Source organism: Taudactylus pleione, unplaced genomic scaffold (assembly GCF_031769625.1).
Source record: "Taudactylus pleione unplaced genomic scaffold, aTauple2 ptg000188l, whole genome shotgun sequence".
NCBI lineage: Eukaryota > Metazoa > Chordata > Amphibia > Anura > Myobatrachidae > Taudactylus > Taudactylus pleione.
The window spans coordinates 4,932,373-4,955,328 of NW_028284590.1; the positions used below are offsets into that span (position 1 = coordinate 4,932,373).

The 22,956-nt window shown below is 43.1% G+C and overlaps 1 protein-coding gene across 2 annotated transcripts in view; it reads left to right on the plus strand.

Annotated features, from left to right (window-relative positions):
- Window positions 1–22,956, plus strand: part of COL6A2 (collagen type VI alpha 2 chain) — a 48,125-nt gene that overhangs the window by 11,210 nt on the left and 13,959 nt on the right. For both annotated transcript variants that reach the window (XM_088476387.1, XM_088476386.1), the window contains exons 5-24: window positions 1,442–1,507; window positions 2,455–2,508; window positions 2,611–2,655; window positions 2,755–2,781; window positions 2,866–2,892; window positions 2,985–3,029; window positions 5,181–5,234; window positions 6,223–6,285; window positions 12,101–12,163; window positions 12,593–12,682; window positions 12,840–12,902; window positions 13,006–13,068; window positions 15,292–15,354; window positions 17,316–17,378; window positions 18,078–18,128; window positions 18,233–18,268; window positions 21,578–21,640; window positions 21,742–21,804; window positions 21,983–22,018; window positions 22,138–22,183. In XM_088476387.1, the coding sequence (XP_088332513.1) occupies window positions 1,442–1,507; window positions 2,455–2,508; window positions 2,611–2,655; window positions 2,755–2,781; window positions 2,866–2,892; window positions 2,985–3,029; window positions 5,181–5,234; window positions 6,223–6,285; window positions 12,101–12,163; window positions 12,593–12,682; window positions 12,840–12,902; window positions 13,006–13,068; window positions 15,292–15,354; window positions 17,316–17,378; window positions 18,078–18,128; window positions 18,233–18,268; window positions 21,578–21,640; window positions 21,742–21,804; window positions 21,983–22,018; window positions 22,138–22,183 (1,081 nt within the window). The remainder of the gene's footprint in view (window positions 1–1,441; window positions 1,508–2,454; window positions 2,509–2,610; window positions 2,656–2,754; window positions 2,782–2,865; window positions 2,893–2,984; window positions 3,030–5,180; window positions 5,235–6,222; window positions 6,286–12,100; window positions 12,164–12,592; window positions 12,683–12,839; window positions 12,903–13,005; window positions 13,069–15,291; window positions 15,355–17,315; window positions 17,379–18,077; window positions 18,129–18,232; window positions 18,269–21,577; window positions 21,641–21,741; window positions 21,805–21,982; window positions 22,019–22,137; window positions 22,184–22,956) is intronic.

The window sequence follows — 22,956 nt, forward strand, 5'->3', positions numbered from 1 at the left end:
TGTTTTTGAACGAACGAACGAACGCAAATAGCGAACGGCTCTGAATGAGGGCCAAGGACGACGGATCGGTAAGCAGAGCGGCCGAATGGTAAGCTACAGATGTGTCCTCATATATCCATCCTCAATACTCCATGCAGGGCGAGATGTTTGGCGTGAGTTCTGTGCAACTCTGCTAGCGCTGGGCGTCTGTTTTTGTCGAAAATGCATCTTCGTTGCTATGCACTGTGGACGCTGCAGGAGACTGTGCTGAGTAATTTGATATGTGACACTTGTATATGTTACTTGGCGTGGAAAAAAGCTGCGTTGTAGCACTTCGCAGGCTGATTCATAGGCTCAGTCACACACAGATATACAAGTGTCACATATCAAAATTAATCAGCACCGACTGCTGGCGCAACCTAGTCGCATCACATTTCAGCCTAGATGCATTTCTGGCACGAACGTGCTAATGATACAGGCTGGCACTCTGAGAGGGGCTGTTTGGCATGACTACAGCATGTATGAGGACACATCTGAATACACACTAACCAATCAGCCACTTGATATGTCTGGGCTGACATCACAACTGTGCGGGCATTTAAATTTGCCCGTCCAGTTCAGATGTCAGTGTCGGCGGCCTCTGCAGCCAGTGTTCGGGCTGGTCGGCGGATCGCCCGTACACACATGCAGATGCACCAGGGGCGTATCTGTAATAGGTCCAAGGTGGGCCCGCACCGCACACCCTGCACCCATATTATCTAATACTTACCTCTCCGAGGTCACGCGTCGGGTGTCTCAGCCCTGCACAAAATGCCAGAAAATGGCCACCGCGGCAATTTTTCAGGTGTTTTGCACATGCGCAGTGAGGAAATCGCTGAGAAAATGGTGGGCTCCTTTTTTGCTGGTGAACTGCGCAGACTAGTGTCTACTGATGCAGCGGTCGACGGTTAGCCGCATCAGTCTGCTGCTGGCCGCCTGGGAGAGAGGAGGGGGCCCCAGACGGGGAATGCCCCCTCCTCTCTTAATACGCCCCTGAGATGCACCAGTATATCTCAGATATATCATCATTGGCGGTGCTGCAGGGCTGACTTGATATGTCTGTGAGCTACGTCGCTCACAGACAAATGGGGTTTACACACCTGCCGAGGCACTCGGGATATATTGTTTGTCGATAGAACGAGCGATTTATATCGACAAGTCTGTGCCAATTATTAGGTGCATCTGGACAAAGCACATTCGTAGCGTTATCAGCCAAGAACATGAACTCGCAGGCATATTTAGTAGGGCTAGCAGACATGTTGTTGGTATACATTTCATACATGGTATCAAATATAGCATGACTAGAGATAGGTGGGTAAGGCTGACATGGACTTTGTGTGCATATTGGGAAGAAGAAGGGAGATAGTATATCTGTACTGTCCTGTATTCCTCTCTGTACATATTAATGGTATGTTTCTTTCAGTGTTATAAACTGAGCTGCCGTGAGATTCCGGGACCTCCCGGTGTTTCTGGACTGAAAGGACAGAAGGTAAGAATAAAGCAGCCACTCATCCCTCTATACGTACTTATCATACTATAGGGTTTATTCTACAACTGATTCCCTTTTCACTTAAACATAACCCTATATCATAGACATTTTGTAAGCGTATAAGGGGATTTTTACTAAAGGAAAGATGTCACCCAATGATAAATACAAAAATATTGCCTGAAATAAAGTTTCACAAGAGGTTATAGAAATGGGGCTGTATCCCATTATAGTAACATCATGCAAAAAGAAAATGTAATCACCAACATCAATCCCTGCCCTGTTGGATCTAACAGTCTATGGGCGGGATGTACTAACGTTAGAAATGCAGTTTTCAGGGGGTCTGACTGCATCTCTCATATGCATCAAGCCCCGGAACTTCGATGCGGCGGGCAACGCCATCTTCAGATGCCGTTGCCCAATAGAATCCTTTGAGCTTGCGTCGTGCATATCACCCGAAATACTCTACCACACAAGCACATACTAAGGTCCACTTGTTGTCAGCAGTCAATTAACCTACGAGTATGATTGGGACAGATTGAGGACACCAGATCACCCACCGCAAACATGGGGAGAACATACGTACAGGCTGCGCAGATAGGGCCCTAGTTGACATCAAATCCACATCCCCAGGAAAGTGAGACAGCAGTGCTAACCACTGTGCCACCAAGTACTTTGTTAGTGTAGTCACAACTATAATGAGGTAGAGCGGGTGTACAGGTAACATGCTCAGCCTAATAAAATGTATTGCACTAGTCTGAGTGCCCAGAGTCCTCCTTACCTTAATTCCAATCCAAAGATGCACTGTAATAACTGAAATGTTAGTCACTATGTATGTGATAGTGTAGACCTAACAGAGAAACAGTTGGAGGCCCAAACCTTGCCCTTGTCCCATCCCTGACCACTGTCCAATATCAGTGATCTTCTTTTTTTTTTCCCTTCATTGTTAGGGTGCCAAAGGAAATGCAGGTGAACCGGGAGACCCTGGTCTTAAAGGCCGGCAGGTGAGTAACGTACAGCACATACGTGTGCTAGGCTGTTTTATAGACCATTGCGTTCTCTGCATAATTTTTTGGTTCACTGCACTCACATTCTTGTGTTTTTAGGGAGACCCTGGAATTGAGGGACCAATTGGATATCCTGGAGCTAAGGTAACTGGATCTAAAGAGAAGACGACACGTAGCTTTGTAGCTTGTTCTAATCATCGCACCCACAGGAGTCTCATGTAATGGGTTTCTCTTCTGTTTTAGGGTGTTGCAGGACTAAAAGGTGAAAAGGTAAGTACTTGAGCTCTTAGCAACTCACCTCTGAATTGGTACCAATGTTTATCCCCTTGTAACCATGTTCCTCTTGTTCCACAGGGAGACTTTGGTACAGATGGAAGGAAGGTAAGTTGGGTTCCTCCGCTATATGTGTATAAGTCTTGAGAAGTTGAAACGTATCAGTGTATAGAAAACTGACTATTGTTTCTTTATGTCAGGGCATAGCTGGGCTCCATGGAAGAAATGGCACAGACGGACAGAAGGTAAGGAGATTACCCTATGTTTCTGCAGTAATGTGTGTGTATTATATCTAACATACCTATGGAAGAGGATTTCCAGCACTCATGAGACTTAAAATATACTGATTATCATTAACTTAAAGCGATAAAATGTCACATATATGTGAACCCCTGGAGTTTTTGACTCGGGCATCTGGTACCCCAGGAGTGGCACGATATACCATAATATTGCAGGCTCTAGAAGTTTGGGTAAGTGCAATGCTGGGTACATATATCGCAACGTAGTTCTCAGACATATCAGGTCAGCCCTGCAGTACAGCCGACGCCGATATATCTGAAAAATATATCGATGCACCTGCCTGCGTGTACAGGCGATTCGTCGAGCACCCGTACACTTGCTGCAGGGACTGCCGACCCTGACATCTCATCTGGACGGGCAAATTGAAATGTTGTGATGTCAGCTAAGACACATTGAGAAGCCAGTTGGTAGATGTGTCTAGCTTACCAATCAGCCACTCTGATGGCAGATTGGTCGGCTGACCGATCCGTCGTCTGTGTACCCAGCATTAGACTACTGTATTACAGAAAGGGTTTTAATGAATACAATTCCATTTTGCTTAAATCTAAGCCTGTCTGAAGTCAGACTGATGTCTGGTACATTAGCATGGGCTCATACGGACTGAAGTTTATGCGGCAAATTTCCCCCAAGGGATAAAGAAATATTTTCAGCAAGTAGTAGATGGTTTTGTGCTTTGCCATCTCATTTTTTATAGCCTATGTTCTTACTGAGCAACTTCCCTAATCAGAATATTAAGGTTTAGGATTTTCCCATCCTGCCCTTATTTATGGTTTTTCCCACAACCCTGCTCACCAAAAAACTAGACCAAAAGAAAAGTCACTCACTAATGGAGAGATTTATTCTAACTTTATAAAGAAGACTAGTGGAGAAGTTATCCCTAGCAACCAATCAGCTTCTAGCTATCATTTTATAGAATGGACTAGATAAATGACAGCTGGAGTCTGTTTGGTTGCTATGAGCAATATTTGTCTTCTTTAGAAAATTTGATAAATCTCCCCCTAAGTGGCGTAATTACATACTGCCCTTGCCAATGAGGTTTGAGAAGGAGCCTATGAATTCTCTATAAACTGTCTTCTCTAATTATAACAGTGAATCACAGTTCCTATTACTTGGCTTGGAGGTTGCACAGATTCCCTTACCCACATGGGTCCCTTAAGTGCTTCAAATGTTTGGCAGCCCCAGGAGAATTTATGCAAACATCTTGATTATCAACGGAAGAACATTAGGTTTTCTCAATTGTTTCAGTCCATCTTGAGAACTTTATCTGTTAGGTATAATTTCCAAAGTTAATAAGTCCCAACTACTGTAGCTAGTATACAACCATATCTCAGAGGGGGGTGCCGACGATTGAAACACCGGCGACGAAATCCTGACAGCGTCGGGTTACCGGCAGCAGAATCCCGACTGCCAGCATCCCGAAGGTAAGTATCGGGGGTTAGGGGGAGGGTTAGGCTTAGGCACTGGGCAGGTTAGGGTTAGGCACTAAGCAGGGATGGTTAGGGTTAGGCAGCGGCGAGGGGGAGGTTTTGGCACTAAGGAGGGAGGGTTAAGGTTAGGCACCGGCGAGGGGGTGGTTAGGGTTAGGCACTAAAGGGGGAAGTTAGGGTTAGGCCCCAGGGAGGGAGGGGTAGGGGTAAGGGTTAGTCTTAACATAATTACCTAAGGGTGTCGGGATTATGACTGTTGGGATGCTGCTGAAGCCACCCCTGACCCTTCAGTAACTGTCTGATTTGTAGGATAACATTTGGTACAATAACCAATAATACCCCCACCTGAATTATCAGCTGTATGATAGTACAACTGATAACCCCGGTGAGGTACCACCACAGTGTTTGAATGAATGTTTGGAGTATAGTGTTGACTCTTGTAACTTCTCTTATTGATTATGTATATTCCATCAATATCCCTAATGTTTCTAAACAAATCTATGAGCCCATGATATTTACATCTATAATAATTTTAGTTTGAGTCATTTCATTTGTAAAAATGGTATTTAGGCCTGTTTCCGTGTTTTCAATAAATGATCTTGATTAAAAATAAAAAAAAACATTAATACATATTTTCATGAAGATAAACTGCATTTTCTCTCTTCTTAGGGCAAATCAGGTCGCATTGGTTCCCCTGGCTGTAAGGGAGACCCCGGTGGCAAGGTGAGGTTACCTGGTAGTTGTCATACTAGTAACAATTATTGTATGTTCATGGAAGGCGTTGCGTTCGTGTGGATTTCACTGTAAAAGAGGTAATTGCGATAATATCAACTTGTTATGGCTGTACGGGGTTGTTTTAATTATAAATCAAAAAATGGTGTAATTTTATAGGTTTCTCCACAGTTACAATCATTTATGCAATTGTAATTCTCCTGTTAAATTATAGTATGTCAGATAGACGTAACCACAGTGGTATTGGTAATTTGAAGTTGTTAAGACAAACAAATTAAAATTACTAAAAATTAGTTTGCATTTTGGATATCCCAAATATGTTGTCCTCCTATACAACGTGGATTTAAATAGACGATGCCGGTCTAATCTATAAATTAGTGTTGAGTAGACACTAATGTAATAGGATTGGAAATATTTAGTTTAATTGTTGAAGTGAGCTATACTTGTGTTAATCTATGGTTGTGGTTAGTGTTGGCTTTATTGTGGTACAAATGGTTATGTTAGGAGACATAAGACACAGTATATTATTTATTAGCTCATATGAAGTCAGAAATGTACAAATCGGGTTGCAGAAGTGATAATTCGCACATTCTAATGCATTTTATTATTTAAAATATATTATTATTATAAGAACTTATGGACTCCATTTACTAACAAGCTTTATCACCAAAACGAGTGATAAAAGTCACTGTGTATGATAAATGGTGCTTCAGCCAATCACCTCCCAACTGTCATTTTTCTAACAGGTGACAGTTGGGAGGTGATTGGCTGGAGCACCATTATCATACACATGTGTTGGTGATAAAACTCGTTAGTAAATGAGGCCCTATATTTTGATTACAAATGGAAGTATTCAGTGTATATGTTGGGCTTTTAAGGCAGTATTATAATTGTGTTACTATTATTTTATTTTACGGATTAGCCATGACATCTATTTGTAAAAAAGAGGATAATGCTTATAATATAACTCATATTTCAGGGACCTGATGGATACCCAGGAGATGCAGGAACCCGGGGAGAAAATGGAGACCCTGGAGTAAAGGTTTGTGTCTGGTTACAAAACTATGTAACATCTGTAGGCTCACGATCCTGGTCATATACAATACAGATACTTCATTTGAGACAATGTTACATATATAACAGGAATAGATTTTTTGCATTACCCATATTTGTTTTCTTTGCTCTGCCAATCAAGGGGTCTATGTACTAAGCCCCGGAGAGTGATAAAGTGGACGGAGAATAGAGTACCAGCCAATCAGCTCCTAACTGTCATTTTTCAAACACAGTAAAAAGTAAATGTTGCAGCGTAAATGCACTTTTGCCTTCTCCGTCTGTGGTGCTGCTACTTACCTCCTTCACTAAGTGGGTGATCTAGTGCATCTTAAATGGAAACACCCTTAAATCTAGCATATTGAATGCAGCATTCGCGTCTGTAGCGAGTATATGGCAATCATTGTCATCGAAGACAAAACAAAGCAAAAATCACTGCGCTGAGCAAACTGGAAATTAAATATCAATACAGAGTCTGCTCTCTAGTAAGTGAAACACCAAGGCTCAGGTGCACTGATAAGAAAACTATTTTAATATTCAAACATTGCAATACAATATGTAACAATGAAACTCTAAAACACCTATAAAAGCAATTACTGTATAGCAGGGGTTCCCAACCTCGGTCCTCAAGGCACATTAACAGTCCTGGTTTTGGTGATATCCATGTTAAAGCACAGATGGTTTAATCAAAATATCTGAGGTACTAATTAACCTGCCTGTGCTCAAGTATGGCTATCCTTAAAACCTGGACTGTTAGTGTGCCTTGAGGACTGTGGTTGGGAACCCCTGCTGTATAGCAACAATCCTGCTCATAAATTTACTCAGTGACACCAAATCACTTGTTGAAATGGGTTTCTGCATAGACTGAATAAAACATAGCATGAGAAATTAATGAATCTATTGCCTCCGCATTTCTCTAATATACAAATCAGTCTGAATATGAATCACTGAAGGAAGATAATCATTTAATGAATCAGTCTAGCAGCCAAAATAACTGAAATACTGGACCTTTAGATGTGTTTATGGGTTATACCTCCCAAAGGTGCTGCCGATTCCATCCACAGTCTTTAGATGAGTAAGGTGTTGTTATGTTATGATCCTTGCTGTGGTTGATGACTGACACTTCACTCCGGTAAAATGTTCAGCCCTACTGTAATCCAGAGCGTCTCGGCACCAGCCATGAGATAATCACCTCTACCTGTGCCGGCAGCAGGTGCAGGGCTCTCAGCCCCTCCGATTGACTGCGGCTTGGTAGTGTCATTGGGAGCATGCCGGTATGAACAGTAGGGCGCTCAATTCCTGCTATACACACTGAAGTGGGTGACGTTGGAGAAGGAAAGTGTCCAGTGTAGTACAAACTTCTGATTGGTGAGCTGTCTGTATCCAGAGCAATGTAGCTACGGTTATGCAGGTACCGCAGAGCAGGTAGTTTGGCGGAGTAATACCACCACAGGTTCAGGAATGGGCACCCTTGCCCCAAGGAAAGCCTGGCAAATTACCAAAGTAATCCAGCAGGCTCTGGACTGTTTGGAAGCTGGGCAGTTACTCTCATAGACATCATAGAGAATCAAGAAGCGACAACTCCCTGTAGTCAATGGTTTATCTGTTAAGAAAGTCTACTGATCAGTTTATCATCCCCGGGAATGGAAACCGCAGAGATGATGCTGCTTGTCTCTCTCAGAGCACTTGCCCCTCTCTCATAGCCAGGACACTTTTGTCACAGCTTTACCCGTTGTTGGAGTGGATCTTGATGGTTTGTACTCCCAAGAGCTTTGACTCCTATGGACCCTGTAACTGGGACTGAAGGGACTGACCCCATGTTGTCACTGTTCTCCAGTCCCAGCTGGAATATGGACAATTCATGTTGAGATTGATGCTCTTCAGCCACCAGTGGAGCTGACTAGGCAAACGCATTTGAGGCTTGTTCCTATTTAAAATCAGTACAATCTGGAACACCGGCAAATGAAACTGTGCAATTTGCACTGTAACAGAAATGGGCATCAACTTCTCCAAGATAGATAAAAGGACACCTGTCTGTGAGTCAACAGTTATATCACTAGTTCCTGTAGGGAAAAGATCTTGTCCTCCAGTGAGAACACCCTCTGCTTATGGGTGTCAAACAGAAGACCCAGGAAGTCCATCCACTAGGAAGGAGTTTGCAGTGGTGTGGAAAACTAATCCCTGGAGCTTTCTTGGACAGTATAAAGCACAAGTGTACGTTGTGCTGAGGCTGTCAAGGCTGAAACTCTGGGCACAAGTAGTACCAATATCAGTGGTGACATTGCCCAAATGCAAGGATGCCTTACTTATATTCTCCACCAACTTCAGAAAATCTGGTCTGTCAGGACCTAGGCTTGCAGCCGCCTCTCACAGCAATATAGACACAAACCAAAACTAAGTTGGGTTTAAGGGATCCTTTTCTAGGGTGAACTGTAAATAATTAATGGGTCTTGGATGGAGATAAAGTGAAGGAAGATAACGTATCAGTCAATAATCTCTTAACTGCCATATCACAGTCTGTGTTTGAAAAATGACAGTTAGGAGCTGGTTGGTTGGTACGTTATCTCCGTTCACTTTATCTCCACCCAATGCTTAGTAAATAGACCCTTAAATCATAAAGATAGTCTTCAATTTTACCTAAACAAGCTATGCTGTAAGGATTGTGTAGAATCTGACTGGAAGCGTTTTATGGAGGGAGCATCCACCTTAACCTAAACTGACAAATTTACCAATCTCCGGAACTGTAATCTTGGCTCCGGTAGCTAGCGCCATTGCAGCCTATGGAACATATTCCACAAACGTTACCAAGCATTCTCCACTCGCGCATGCGCAGTCAGCAGGCCGTGCATGCGCTGTAGAGTGGTCGGGTACTGAGCCTGGAACTAAAGTGATCACTGTTCTTAAACATCTCAGGGACGGCTCCTTCTTATACACTGCAGAGATGTCTCCTATAGGTGCCCCTGTGCCTACGTATGTTTTTTCATACTTTCGGGCGATCCCTAATTTCTTAATGCCAGGATAAGCAGTGATTAGAAGTTATAATTATTGGGACCTAGTCCCAATAGTTAAAAAATATGTCCCTTTATTTTTTGTCAAGATCATTATTGCCCACTAATACCCCTTTTACACCGGAGCTAAAACCCGGGTTTTTGAAGGGTTAACCCGGGCAGCTCCCTGGTGTAAAAGGGGAGAGGGTTGGATCGCCGGGTCGAGTGACCCGGCAATCCAACCCAGGTAACTAGCAGGGTTTAACACGGGCGTAGCCCGTGAAACCCTGCTATGGGAACAGCGCACTCCGGGTCACGAAGACCTGGAGTGCGCTGCTAGCCGGCCGATTGGCCCGGCTTCAGTGGCGCTTGGAGATGACGTCATCTCCAAGCGTCCACTTTCACTCCGCAAAAGCCGGGTCTATGCAGACCCGACTGCGGTGTGAGCGGTGCTGACTCGGGAATTTCCCGAGTCAGCGCCGGCAACATTCCGGGTCTGATCCGGATAGGAACTTTGTTCCAACTACGGGTCAGACCCGGAATTTAGGTGTAAAAGGGGTATAAGTATGAAAGGTACGGAGCCCAAGCCTAGTGTCTGATGCACTTCTCCTATTATTCCAAACATGTCAGTCAGTGAAACACATTATTAGCTACTGATAACACATTTACAGCGATAAAACCATATATACCAGCTCTTGCCTTCGTATGAGAGATGTCCAGCAGGGAAACAATAACAGAAGCAAAGAACTGGCGACATACTGTATAGCCTCATGCTGAACCAAGCAACGTGCATAGTGTGCAGATAAATTAGCAACAAATAGGCTGTGCATTGTGTCAGATTGCGGTTCTGCAAACCCATTTATCTGACCCATTGCAGTCACTACTCCTCATGGTACGATCCTGCATCCTTGTTCCTGCGTGATCATCCTGTCATGGAATCCCGCTGACAGCATTCTCATGTTGCAATGCACTGCCATATTGCTTCACCTCACAAGATCATCATTCCTGGACTTACACTTATCACATGATTCCATTAGCCTATCCAGGCTCAGGGCACCCTATTTAAGTTCCACTGGCCCACTCATTCATTGCTAGTACATCTTGTCTCACCACAGTTCCTTGTCCTGGTCTGTAGCTCTGCTACAGACAATCAGTCTAATTTCCTGTCTGTTCCAGTTTGTTACTCTGTGCCTGCTACCTCTCAGCACAGGCTTGGTGCTCACCCATCATTCAATCTATCTACACCATTGTGCCTCATCTGCCTACTGTATATCATCACTTCTTGGAAGCCTGGTTACTTTTGTGGGCATGTCATCAGTGGAACTCCCTGCACCAAATTCATCTGTGGACTATCCGGTTCTCTGGGCGCAGTGCTTTTGCAGTCAAGATCCTCTGTCTACTAAAGTGTGCAAGTTCCTTCAGCATCCAATTCGGCTTTTCAGCTAATTATCACCTGGCTACAATCAGACTCCAGCTTCATTACCAAGACTTACCTGCAGAGGGCACATGTAATAGTGTGTACCTTATCCATTCATCTTCCAAGCACCACATACTATGTACTATTTTTAACAGGTGTTCTGCCACTGCCAGGAAGACATCATTACTCACCTAGATTTGCTCTGTCCTGTTATCATCCACTACAGTACCTACACTCATGTATAAAAGCATTGTACGTGCATCTTGTTTCACACATTTCAGTCCTCGCCAGAATAGCCCAGTGGACCCTGCCCTGTGCCCACAGACTATACAGAACCTGACACATTGGTATTCTATAAAACATGTATTTATATTAATTTGCAAAATAGATTGCCGAGTATAATATTAGACATTAAATAAATACAGGCTCGGACTGGCCCACAGGTGTACAGGGGAAATCCCTGGTGGACCTTGCTGCAGAGGGCCCCACCCGCTCCTCTAGGGGTGGAGTGGGATCATGGATGAACTTGGGTGCTTGATTAGCCATCCTACCAATCAAAGTGGGTGGACCTGGCACACCCCTGACTACTCCTTTATAAAGGGGCCCTGTTCTTTACATGTCCTCTCTAATGGTCAGCCAAGTCCCTCTGTGGTGGCTGCTCAAAACCCCTTTTCTTGGGCCCCACCACAGTATTGCCCTTACTGTCCAGTCCGGCACTGAATAAATAATAGCCTCGTTTAGCAACGAGTGATATTCTTGTTATCACTTATTATTAATCTTAAATGGTGCTCCATCCAATCAGCTACTACTTCTCATGTGTTTGAAATATAACAGTTAGGAGCTGATTGGTTGGAGCACCATTTAAGATTAATAACAAGTGATAACAAGAATATCACTCGTTGATAAATTAGGCCTAATGTCACGGTAGTGCCTATATATCATAGTGAATGCTCCATTGTTAATTTTCTTTTGTAGGATGTGTTTTTTTATGATTGGTACTTATACCATTATGTTTTCATTTAAATTACTATTAACTTTAATTTACATAGTGCCTACTTAATGTCCACTTAAAGATGATAATCTTTTATTATCCTGAATTTTTAACTGTAAAATGTAATGTGGCAGGACAGCAAGTGTCTGATGCCCAGCAGAAACTCACCTTCAGTGCAATGACTGTATTTCACAGCTTGAATGTGTCTAGATCACTGCACAAATCATAGCATGCAACGTTATATTATTATATAAACAAATGGGGTTTATAGTATGGTCATTATGGAATGTGTCAAAACCTACATTAACATATCAGTACATGAACATCCTCTCATATACTAATAATATAAATACAAGTTTTTGAATATAAGTTATGCAATACATTATGAATTCCTGCATTCTTTCTTTTTCAGGGCGATCCTGGCCGATCTGGGCGTAGTGGTCCACCAGGGAATTTTGGAGAGAAAGGAGATAAGGTAATAAGATCTGGGTGCTCATAAAAAACACAAAACAAAGTTTTTAATGACTCCTGAACTGCCGTAAATATAAGCTTGTTTTTTTCTGGCACTTTACTGCAAATACTGTACAGGTAGGTATATAATAAAGACTTTTAATGACTCATTTCTGAGCAATTCCTCAGTTATCTTTCTTTATTCCTACAATTATTCATATCCCCATTTCACTGATCTTTTTTTTATTATTCTTCGCTTGCCTTCTCTCTTATCATTTACTTCTTCTGTCTTTATTTTTCATGTTATGTTTTTTTATTCTGTTATGTTTTACATGTATTTCTCAAACGCATAATATTTATTCCAATTTCTCAAATGTGGGCATTTTCCTTGTTTTTATGCACTGTCTGTCTCTCCACATCCTATACCTCTCTAACCCCTCTTCTGTGCTTTTAGGGTCCCCAGGGAAATCTCGGAGCTCCAGGGTCACCAGGTGTAAAAGGGGGTAAAGGAGGAGCTGGGGTACCAGGACCAAAGGGCGAGCCAGTAAGATGCTGTTTATCTATGCAGTTTCTGTCTAATACACACTTACTATATGGATGTTGTCTTATACACTATCTGACTGTTTATTTGGCTTATAGTTTTCCTCTGTAGCCATAACTTCTGTTCTGCTTCATTCAAATTCTCGCCCATCCTCATCTAGGGTCGTAGAGGAGATCCTGGTAACAAGGGCAGTGCAGGAACTGATGGTCCCAAAGGAGAGAAGGTGGGTAGAGTAGAGTTCAAGTAGATAATTAAATATTGCAATGGACCTCTTTTTAAACACAGTTGGAGCCTTGTGTCATATTATATTGTACTTTGGTTTACAGGGAGATCCTGGACCAGAAGGACCACGAGGTCTTGGTGGTGAAGCTGGTGTGAAAGGAGGAAAGGTAAGTTGTTGGGGACAGGATTTCACACATACACAAACACAGACTTACAAACAGTCACATAATGCTAAAAGACCCGACAGTACACTAACAACATAATAAAGGAATGAAGCGTCAAAGCATTTCTACCCCAAGGAGCTGATTTAGGGGGGAATTCAATTAACAGCGGTATGTCAGCGCCCAGGTTAAGTGCCCAGAGGTATTCCGTTATATCCCTTGGTAAGCCCCGTGGCTAACGGTCGGTAAGGCATAGATTCCGGGGTAAGTGCCTGGAGCTAACGGTCGGTAAGGCATAGATTCCGGGTTAAGTGTCTGGAGCTAACGGTCGGTAAGGCATAGATTCCGGGTTAAGTGTCTGGAGCTAACAGTCGGTAAGGCATAGATTCCTGGTTAAGTGCCTGGAGCTAACAGTCGGTAAGGCATAGATTTCGGGTTAAGTGCCTGGAGCTAACGGTCGGTAAGGCATAGATTTCGGGTTAAGTGTCTGGAGCTAAACGGTCGGTAAGGCATAGATTCCGGGTTAAGTGCCTGGAGCTAACGGTCGGTAAGGCATAGATTCCGGGTTAAGTGTCTGGAGCTAACGGTCGGTAAGGCATAGATTCCGGGTTAAGTGCCTGGAGCTAACGGCCGGTAAGGCATAGATTTCGGGTTAAGTGCCTGGAGCTAACGGTCGGTAAGGCATAGATTCCGGGTTAAGTGCCTGGAGCTAACGGCCCGTAAGGCATAGATTCCGGGTTAAGTGCCTGGAGCTAACGGTCGGTAAGGCATAGATTCCGGGTTAAGTGACTGGAGCTAACGGCCGTTAAGGTATAGATTTCGAGTTAAGTGCCTGGAGCTAACGGTCGGTAAAGCATAGATTCCGGGTTAAGTGCCTGGAGCTAACGGTCGGTAAGGCATAGATTCCGGGTTAAGTGCCTGGAGCTAACGGTCGGTAAGGCATAGATTCCGGGTTAAGTGCCTGGAGCTAACGGTCGGTAAGGTATAGATTCCGGGTTAAGTGCCTGGAGCTAACGGTCGGTAAGGCATAGATTCTGGGTTAAGTGCCTGGAGCTAACGGTCGGTAAGGCATAGATTCCGGGTTAAGTGCCTGGAGCTAACGGTCGGTAAGGCATAGATTCCGGGTTAAGTGCCTGGAGCTAACGGTCGGTAAGGCATAGATTCCGGGTTAAGTGCCTGGAGCTAACGGTCGGTAAGGTATAGATTCTGGGTTAAGTGCCCCGTAGCTATTCAATTACCACGTGCATTAAGCCCTGAGGGTGCACTTAATGTGTTTTTCTGTTTGCAGCTTCCTTAGATGCGAACAAAAATCCATGTCAAGTGCATCCTCGGGGCTTTCCTCGGGCTGTAATTGAATAGCTTTGGCCTTTTAACCTAAAAGCCCATCTTATGTCCCTTGGCTAATTGAATTCCCCGCTTTATGGCTCTATTTAAATCCATTTATGGCTTTTCCCTCCAATATCGGAATTACACTCTGCTACTTGACGACAGGACACATTTTAATGGGGTCTGTACAACCATTCTCCTGTCTCCCTGATACTAGATTGTGTTATTTTTGTCAGCACACTGTACCTAGTGGAACCTAACAGTAATTTGCTATGAAATACACCACATTACAGTATACCGCTGCAATGAACCGCAGACAGCTGCCGGTAATGCCGGGTCTGCAATTGTTGGTGTGTTTCGTATAAACAAAAAAAAACATATCTTCCATGAAGAAGGTCATAAAGGTAGAGGGAAGGGGTAATTAATGAGTTGATCTGGATGACCCATTTAAAGGGGAACTCTCAATACAATAAATGTTTTTAATATGGTGTACAATTAGATATGTTTAAAAATTGCAATTACAATGGAAAACCCTCGTATTAATTGGTGGATTTAACAATTCTACTGCAGGTGACATCACTGACATAATCTAACCTAAACAATTCTACTGCAGGTGACATCACTGACATAATCTAACCTAAACAATTCTACTGCAGGTGACATCACTGACATAATCTAACCTAAACAATTCTACTGCAGGTGACATCACTGACATAATCTAACCTAAACAATTCTACTGCAGGTGACATCACTGACATAATCTAACCTAAACAATTCTACTGCAGGTGACATCACTGACATAATCTAACCTAAACAATTCTACTGCAGGTGACATCACTGACATAATCTAACTGTATGTTAAAGTTCAATTAATCATGTGCTTCCCCGCCTTTGTCCCTAAAGGGTGATCGTGGGGCACCAGGACCAAGGGGAACACAAGGAGCTGTTGGAGTACCTGGCAGGAATGTAAGTATGCCCATTGTTTGGTTCCTTAACCATCTGTACAGTAGGTGACAGTAGATCACCATTCAGTGGTCTGATCTACTGTACAGCAAGTGGAGGGTATATATCAGCAATGGAAATGCTGCTGGCCCCACAATGCATCATATGCTGACTCTTTCATTGCTCTCAGATACCATATTGGGAAGGCAGAGGACCTAATTGATGAAACGCACCTCTTTGGTTTTGCATCGGAGCACCTAGTCGGTTTCCCTTGACCAGTAGTACACTAAGCTCTTTGCTTGGTTGATGCTTAAGTGTATGATGAGAGTGATGAAACATAACCTAGAAATTAAATTGTGCGCTAAGGTGCGACTGATAGCGCAGGATGAGTCCTGATCCACGTGGGTTCACATATGGTGCAAAAGATACGTTTTTGCAAAGTGAAAATGGCTGTGCTTCAAAGCAAGGAACGCCGTGCATAATGTGCCTGGTTCAAAGCCGCGCACAATGGCGACTTTTAGCAACTGCACATGCATGCGATACACAGAATGTAAGCACAAGGGTGATGTTGCGATCGGTATAAATAGATGTTATCAGATGTGTTGCGGAAAAGTGATGGGTGTTCCTGGGAGATGACTGGGAGGTGGCCGGCAGTGCGCGCAAAAATGGTCCGTTCAGTGCGCGTGCTATGGGAGTGTCGCAAGTGTGTCAGTGAAAGCGACTGCATTCCCAGACGCACAGCCGTAGGAGGCCATGGTCAGACTGAGAAACTGCACATGCCCTAGGGTTGGTGCAAGTTTCGATGGTGCAACTGATGGTGGCCTTTAAAGACGCACCAATCGATATTTCAGCGTGCACGGGCGCTAAAAGTGGGAGTCTCAGACCTTGCACATTCGGCCGACCGCATGTACACAAGGGAACAGTTTGTAGCGACATTTGCATAAACTCGCAGACGGGAGAACTACAATAGACGTTGCTGCGTACGCTTTTGCGTGCAACTCATAATCAGCCCCAATGCTTCCACTCCACTTCTTTATGCAACTTCAATATTGCCATTGTGCATGTGTGTGAGCTATAGAGGATCCATTCGCAAAGTGAGTGACAGGTAGTCAGCATTTGGGGAGGTAACGAGTGGGGGTGGTTAGAAAGCGCAGGTGTGTCTTACCATTTAAATGGCGTTCCCTGAGCATGTAACCTTCCGGTCACTCAGGATGGCCGGTGTTGTCACACAGCCTGAAGCCACAGTGAAGCTGTATACAAGTATGCAGCCACTGGCCTGGGCACGCCCACAAAATGGGGTCAACATGCCCCCGGTTTCTCGGACACTACCTGACTTCATCCCCAAATGCCCAAAGCCTATTAACCAGGCTGCGGCATATGGCCAATGCGAGTGAGCAGTAGAAGCTCTGCACCTGCGCATTGCCAGATCTTAAAACATAGGAGTCGTATACAAAACATCGGGTTTGCGTAGAACTCTGAATCAGCCCCATAGAACAGACATCTAGCGGGTATATTTACTAAAGTGCGGGTTTTTAGAAGTGGAGATGTTGCCCATAGCAACCAATCAGATTCTACTTATTTATCTAGAACCTTCTAGAAGATAATAGCTAGAATCTGATTGGTTGCTATGGGCAACATCTCCACTTCTGAAAACCCACACTATAGTAAATATACCCCCTAGTGTTCATTCTAGCACCGTACACCTGTCACAACCCATGCAGTTCCTCTTTCCTGCCTGGGGTGTCGCACTCTGCTCTGGTGCCTCTAGCAGACTCTGGTCTGTATCTCACCAGTTTGTTGCATCAGCTGAGTGTGCTGGCAGCACAAGAGCAAAGAGCGCCACCCCAGGCAGCAAAGAGGAACTGCACGGATTGTGCTAGAGTGAACACTAGACATCATCGCTTTGCACAGAGCATGTGCTGCATATTGTTCTATATTGGTGCAAATGTTACTTCTTATTATTTGCTTTTGTTTCTCTTTTTCAGGGGTCACGCGGCGACCCAGGTGACATGGGGGAAAGAGGGAATCCCGGCCAAGCAGGACCTAAGGTAACTCATTTGTACCCTTTTATCTCCCCATTTTCTTTTCATCATTGTGTAAAAAACCATATGCCAAATCGGCACTTACCAGAAGGATTTATGGGCAGCAGAGAATAGGGCGGCTTACAACATATTTGTTAAAATAGCCTGTTCTGCCCCTAAAACAGTGGGTGCAGAGTGTGTGGTGCCTATAGGAGAAGGGAATCCCCTTTATACTTGCTGCTAGTGGTGCCATCTTTCATGGTCTTCAGAAAGATGGCGCTGACTCAGTAGCTAGCAATAGCGCTGGCGCAGTGCCAGTATCTTTGCTATCTACCGTGCATGCGCCAACTGCTTTCTTAGCGGGATACTTCTAGTTATGTCAGACTTCTATGCACTAAATAAAAACACAGTACCACCGACTGTGTCCTTTTGTTAAGGTGGGTACACACCTGACAACGATGTTGTTCACAGACATATTGTCTGTACACACTGGCCGACGGGGGCACAATATATTGGCCAGTGTGTACTCAGCATTAGGTTACAGAATTCCTAGGTGTCTTTTAAACTATGTGGTTTTAAATGTAGTTGTATTGTTTTTTGGTTTTCTCTTTAAAAAAATTAACTACAAAGCCATTAATATAATGTATGGAGATAACTCTAGGAAGTCTCTTATGAGAAAGTATTTCTACAATTTTGATATTTTATTGCTACTTTGTTTACTTATAGGGAGACAGAGGAAGACCTGGTATCAGTTACCCAGGACCCCGGGGCACTTCGGTAAGTATGAGTACAAAGGCTACAAAAACACATATTTGTAAACAGGAATCTCTTAGGTTGTGTCTCTATTTTATAGTAATTCACTTTCTTATCTATTGTTCTAGGGTGATAAAGGTGACAAGGGACCCCCAGGACCGCTGGTAAGATATTCTATGGTCTTTAAACCATTCTACGACCAAAAATTTTTTTTAGTTATAATCAATTTATGGCTCATTTATTTGATTAAAAAATAATTGCTTGAAATTATTTATAGCACACTCTTATGGGTAAATTTACTAAAGTGAGAGTTTTTAGAAGTGAGTTTTAGAAGAGATGTTGCCAATAGCAACCAATCAGATTCTAGCAATTATCTTCTAGAAGCTGCTAGTTAAATGTTACGTTGAATGATTGGTTGCTATGGGCAACATCTCTTCTAAAACTCACTTCTAAAAACTCTCACTTTAGTAAATTTACCCCTTATGGTCAGTACACACTAGAACGACCAGCAATCTTGCCGATGGTCGGGGTGATTGGACCATGCAAGATTGCCGGTACACACTAGGAAGATTTAATGAATGATGGAAACATATAACACATTTTAAAATATATATAGTCAAAAAAATATATTTTGTTTTAACTCAATGGATAGTGTACAGAAAGGAAGAGCGGTAGGTAGGGAAAGGGGAACATCTGAGGGAAGGAGTAAATACATTAACATCACATAACAAGAAAATAAAAATAAAAACATCCTATTTGTGGAATTACAATACCTGTTACTGCATACATATTAAACTGTAGTAAAGCTAGCTACTCTATGACACTTCTTTCATGTACAGCAGGGATGGGGAACCTCATATAAGGCCCTCAGTATCATTTGGTCTGGCCCTCAGAGTTTTTTTCTGCTAGCCTCATTTGGCTAGCATGGTGCCTAGAATGGCAACCTGCAGCCAGAATCTATGCAACAGTGCTGCCAGTAGCATCCTTAGGACGCTTCAGACGGTCACACTGCTGCCCTTAAAGCTCCCAGGAACATCCTCAGGATGCTCCGGGCATTGCTGTAATCACCGGCGATTGTGGCCCCGCCCCATGTGATGTCACGCACAGGGGGCATGGCCTAAACCAGGCCCACAAATAATGTTATATACAGTATATCAAAATGGACCTCGGCAGAAAAAAGGTTCCCCACCCCTGATGTACAGTATAACACTTGGAGGGAGGAAGGAAGGGAAGTCTGGACGCGATTACAAATTTGGAATTTATAACAAAGTCATTTTTATATTATGGAATTTCAAGCAGGTGTGCGTGTTCTGATGTATAAGGGAAGCACAACCTGTTTTATATCACTTCCAAATAAGTCCTAACTTGGCAACTTTCTTCATGAACCTTACACATCTGTGATTGGCTGTCAATGGTAAAGCCATTTCATTACAGTAAGTAAGTGAAGCTGATAACGGCAGCATGGGCTGTTGTCAAGAGACCTATATGTCCAGCTGCATTAAGGCAAATAAAAAATAAAATAGACCTGTCACATTTAGAAGTGCATATCTGTTACACTGTAATCTAATTTCCTAAACTCACTGACAAAAGAAAAGCAATAATGTAAATAACTATAAGGGATACGTACACAAAATGATAAATATACAGTATACACATAACACATACACACATGTGCATGAAAAAACAAAACGGTTTGGTTAGATAGTACGAACAACCTCTGAGCTCTATTTACTTGTGTATAAATGTACCCCATAGACACTGAATTATTATGTAACTTCTGTTAAGGGGTAGGAGGCAGGGGCGTATCTATAATGGGTGCAGGGTGTGCGGGGAACACGGGCCCCTGGGTCCAGGGGGTTCCCCGCACCGCACACCCTGCACCAATAATAATACTTACCTCTCCGGAGTCCCACGTCGGTGCGGGCATCCGGCACTGTAAAATAACTGTAAAATGGCCGCCGCGGCCATTTTCCTGGTGACCTGTGTATACACTATAGACTCTGGGCACACTCTAGTGCCCAGAGTCTATAATTCCGGCGCTGGCCGTGCACAACTCAGTGCGCTGCCGGGCGGAGAGGAGGGGGCCGTGTCAGAGACTGCACATGGGCCCCCTCCTCTCTAGAAACGCCTCTGGTAGAAGGGGATTCATAATAGTGAAGCAAATATCACAATAACCATTTAAGAACGATTTTAAACACATTAATCAGACGCTTACCTAGGCAAATTCCGGTTTACTATATCTGCTTAGAATACCACAAGGACAATTATATTTAGATCAAGAAAGATGGCACGCAATATATAGATTAATTTAACAATTATGTTTTTTCATTAATAATCGATCATCTATTCATATTGCATAAAACAGTGTATTAAACATTATATATTACATCACAATATATAGTACAATATTTTGTTGCGTGCGTTCGTGGGTGTTTGAAGAAAGGCTGGGCGGTAGAGGAAGTAATGATTTTAGTGTCTTAAGTTTAGGGAGGGCCTATGTTTGTGTGAGGTAGTGTGTGTGCTGTGGTTTGGTGTGTGCTGTGGTTTGGTGTGTCCCAATATACATACAGTCTTAACTCCCTACTATGCCGTGTGTAAAAGCATGGTATAAACACAAGTTGTTCTCCATTTTGCTTATCACAAAATGTCATAGCCAAGAACCAAATGCACCTACTGTATATTAATCAATATACCAAACACTATGGGGTCTATTTACTAAGCAGTGTTAGGAGTCAGAGTGAAAAGTGATAAGGTGCCAGCCAATCAGCTCTCAACTGTCATTTTTCAAACACAGCCTGTGAGATGACAGTTGGGAGCGGATTGGCTGGCACCTTATCACCATTCACTCTGTCTCCTAACACTGCTTAGTAAATAGACCCAGATTCCATTTCACAATCCTTCCTTCATTAAACAGATAAGCTAACTAAATCACAGAATACAACATATAACACAATCTATTTACATAACTGAGGCAAACAATAATTCCCGTGTTCCCATATTGTGCCAGCCCTGCATGGAATTTATTTTTCATTGTGTAATGCATGTGGAGGGAATTAAAGGACATGTGAGCTTATATTTTGTCCAGTTGTGTGTAAGCCAGGCAGTGCACTCCAGAAAACGGCTGAATGCCGTTGTGTAATAAAATTGTATAAATCATGGTCTGGGTGGGACCAAGCCACAGGAAGTAGTCATCAATTCTTCTTCCTGTCGCTTAGTCTAAAACAATGGTTTGCCCGGGGTATTGTGTCCTGCTGGGGTCAAATATTTATATGTTAATATAATGGTTTGGCCAGCATTATGCATCTTTCTGTATGTGACATAGTATTATTGAATCTAAACAGCTTTTAGGGGCATAAGGAAATTATATGAATTGGTGGGCATTTACCAACTTCTATACATACAGTACAAATCTTTTACTATTGGATTCTTTGTTTTTTTGCACTATGTCATCTTTGTTTTGTATTTTCCCAAAGGGAGGAAGAGGAGACTTTGGACTTAAAGGAGCACCTGGATCCAAAGGAGTGAAAGGAGAGCCTGTGTGTATCTCAGTCAGGTTAAAGTGATTGCACCATGGACGATTCCTACAGAGCATCCAGAATAATCATATTGTAACTGATATTTACTTTTCTCTTCATAGGGCGACCCAGGACTTCCAGGAGAACCAGGCACACGAGGACCATCAGGAGGACCTGGAAGCCCGGTACATTACGCTCCTACATATCAGTTACCCATTCCTTTACATTTACTAATGTCATCCACTCACTTCAGCAACCTTCATGTCTATAGCGTGCACACCAGCATACACATTGATATACATATAAATATTGTGGTCCCATTTCAGGCATGTCTGATGGCTTTTTTATATCTCCTATCCCTAGGGTGAGATTGGACCCCCAGGTGACCCTGCCTTGACGGTAAGTATTGTATGAATTAACTCATGTGACATAATGAGAATAATGAGAATAACTTCATGTATAACAAGTAGAAGGTCTTTCAGAAGACATGTAGCGTAACATTTATTTTTCTTCACCAGGAATGTGACGTCATGACGTACGTCCGAGAGACTTGCGGATGCTGCGGTTAGTTTTTACATAGATTAAATTACATGTTTTTCTTCACTTAAATAATTCCCAACGCTGTCCACGCCTATTGCAATAGGGTCATATCATCCAGTTGTGTTTTTTTCTTAAATCGAATACAAAAACAAATCTCAACAGTAGTGTGGGAGTAATAGGATCGTTATTGGTGAAAGTTGTCTGAACATCTATGTGTGTTTGAGTGTGTGTGCATGTTTGCGTGTGTGTGCTATTGCGTGTGCATGCGTGTGAGTGTGTCTGTGCCCAGAGTTGCCCCGGCTCTGCTCTTCTTATCATATGTGCAAGTACAGCATGGCTTCACATTGCTGCCTACCCCCAAACCCTCTGTGCCCAGTAGCACCCCTTGATGTGGCGGAAGTTCCCTTTGTCCGGGCATTCACCTTCTCTGCTACTGCTGGCTGTGACAAACATAAGCTCATGTGAGAAAGGAGATACATTTATTATTTACGAAAGTCAACTCCATGCATGGACATTAGTCTAACAAGTGACCCTAGGGCGTGCTACTCCTTACCCCTACTAATACTGCGTGATACATCACCCCTATGAAGTCTTATACTGCACTACTGGAAGCTTTAACACTAGGGGCCAAATATAATAAGGTTAGAGTTTAGAAAATGTGAGAATTTAGCAGTAACACTATTACATGGGTCGAATTTTATCTTCAAAATTAGGAAACATCTGGATGAGAGTTTAAATTGTGAGTTTTCTTCTAAAAACATGTGAGTTTGCCCGTTCTCGGTCTTTATTACATTGGC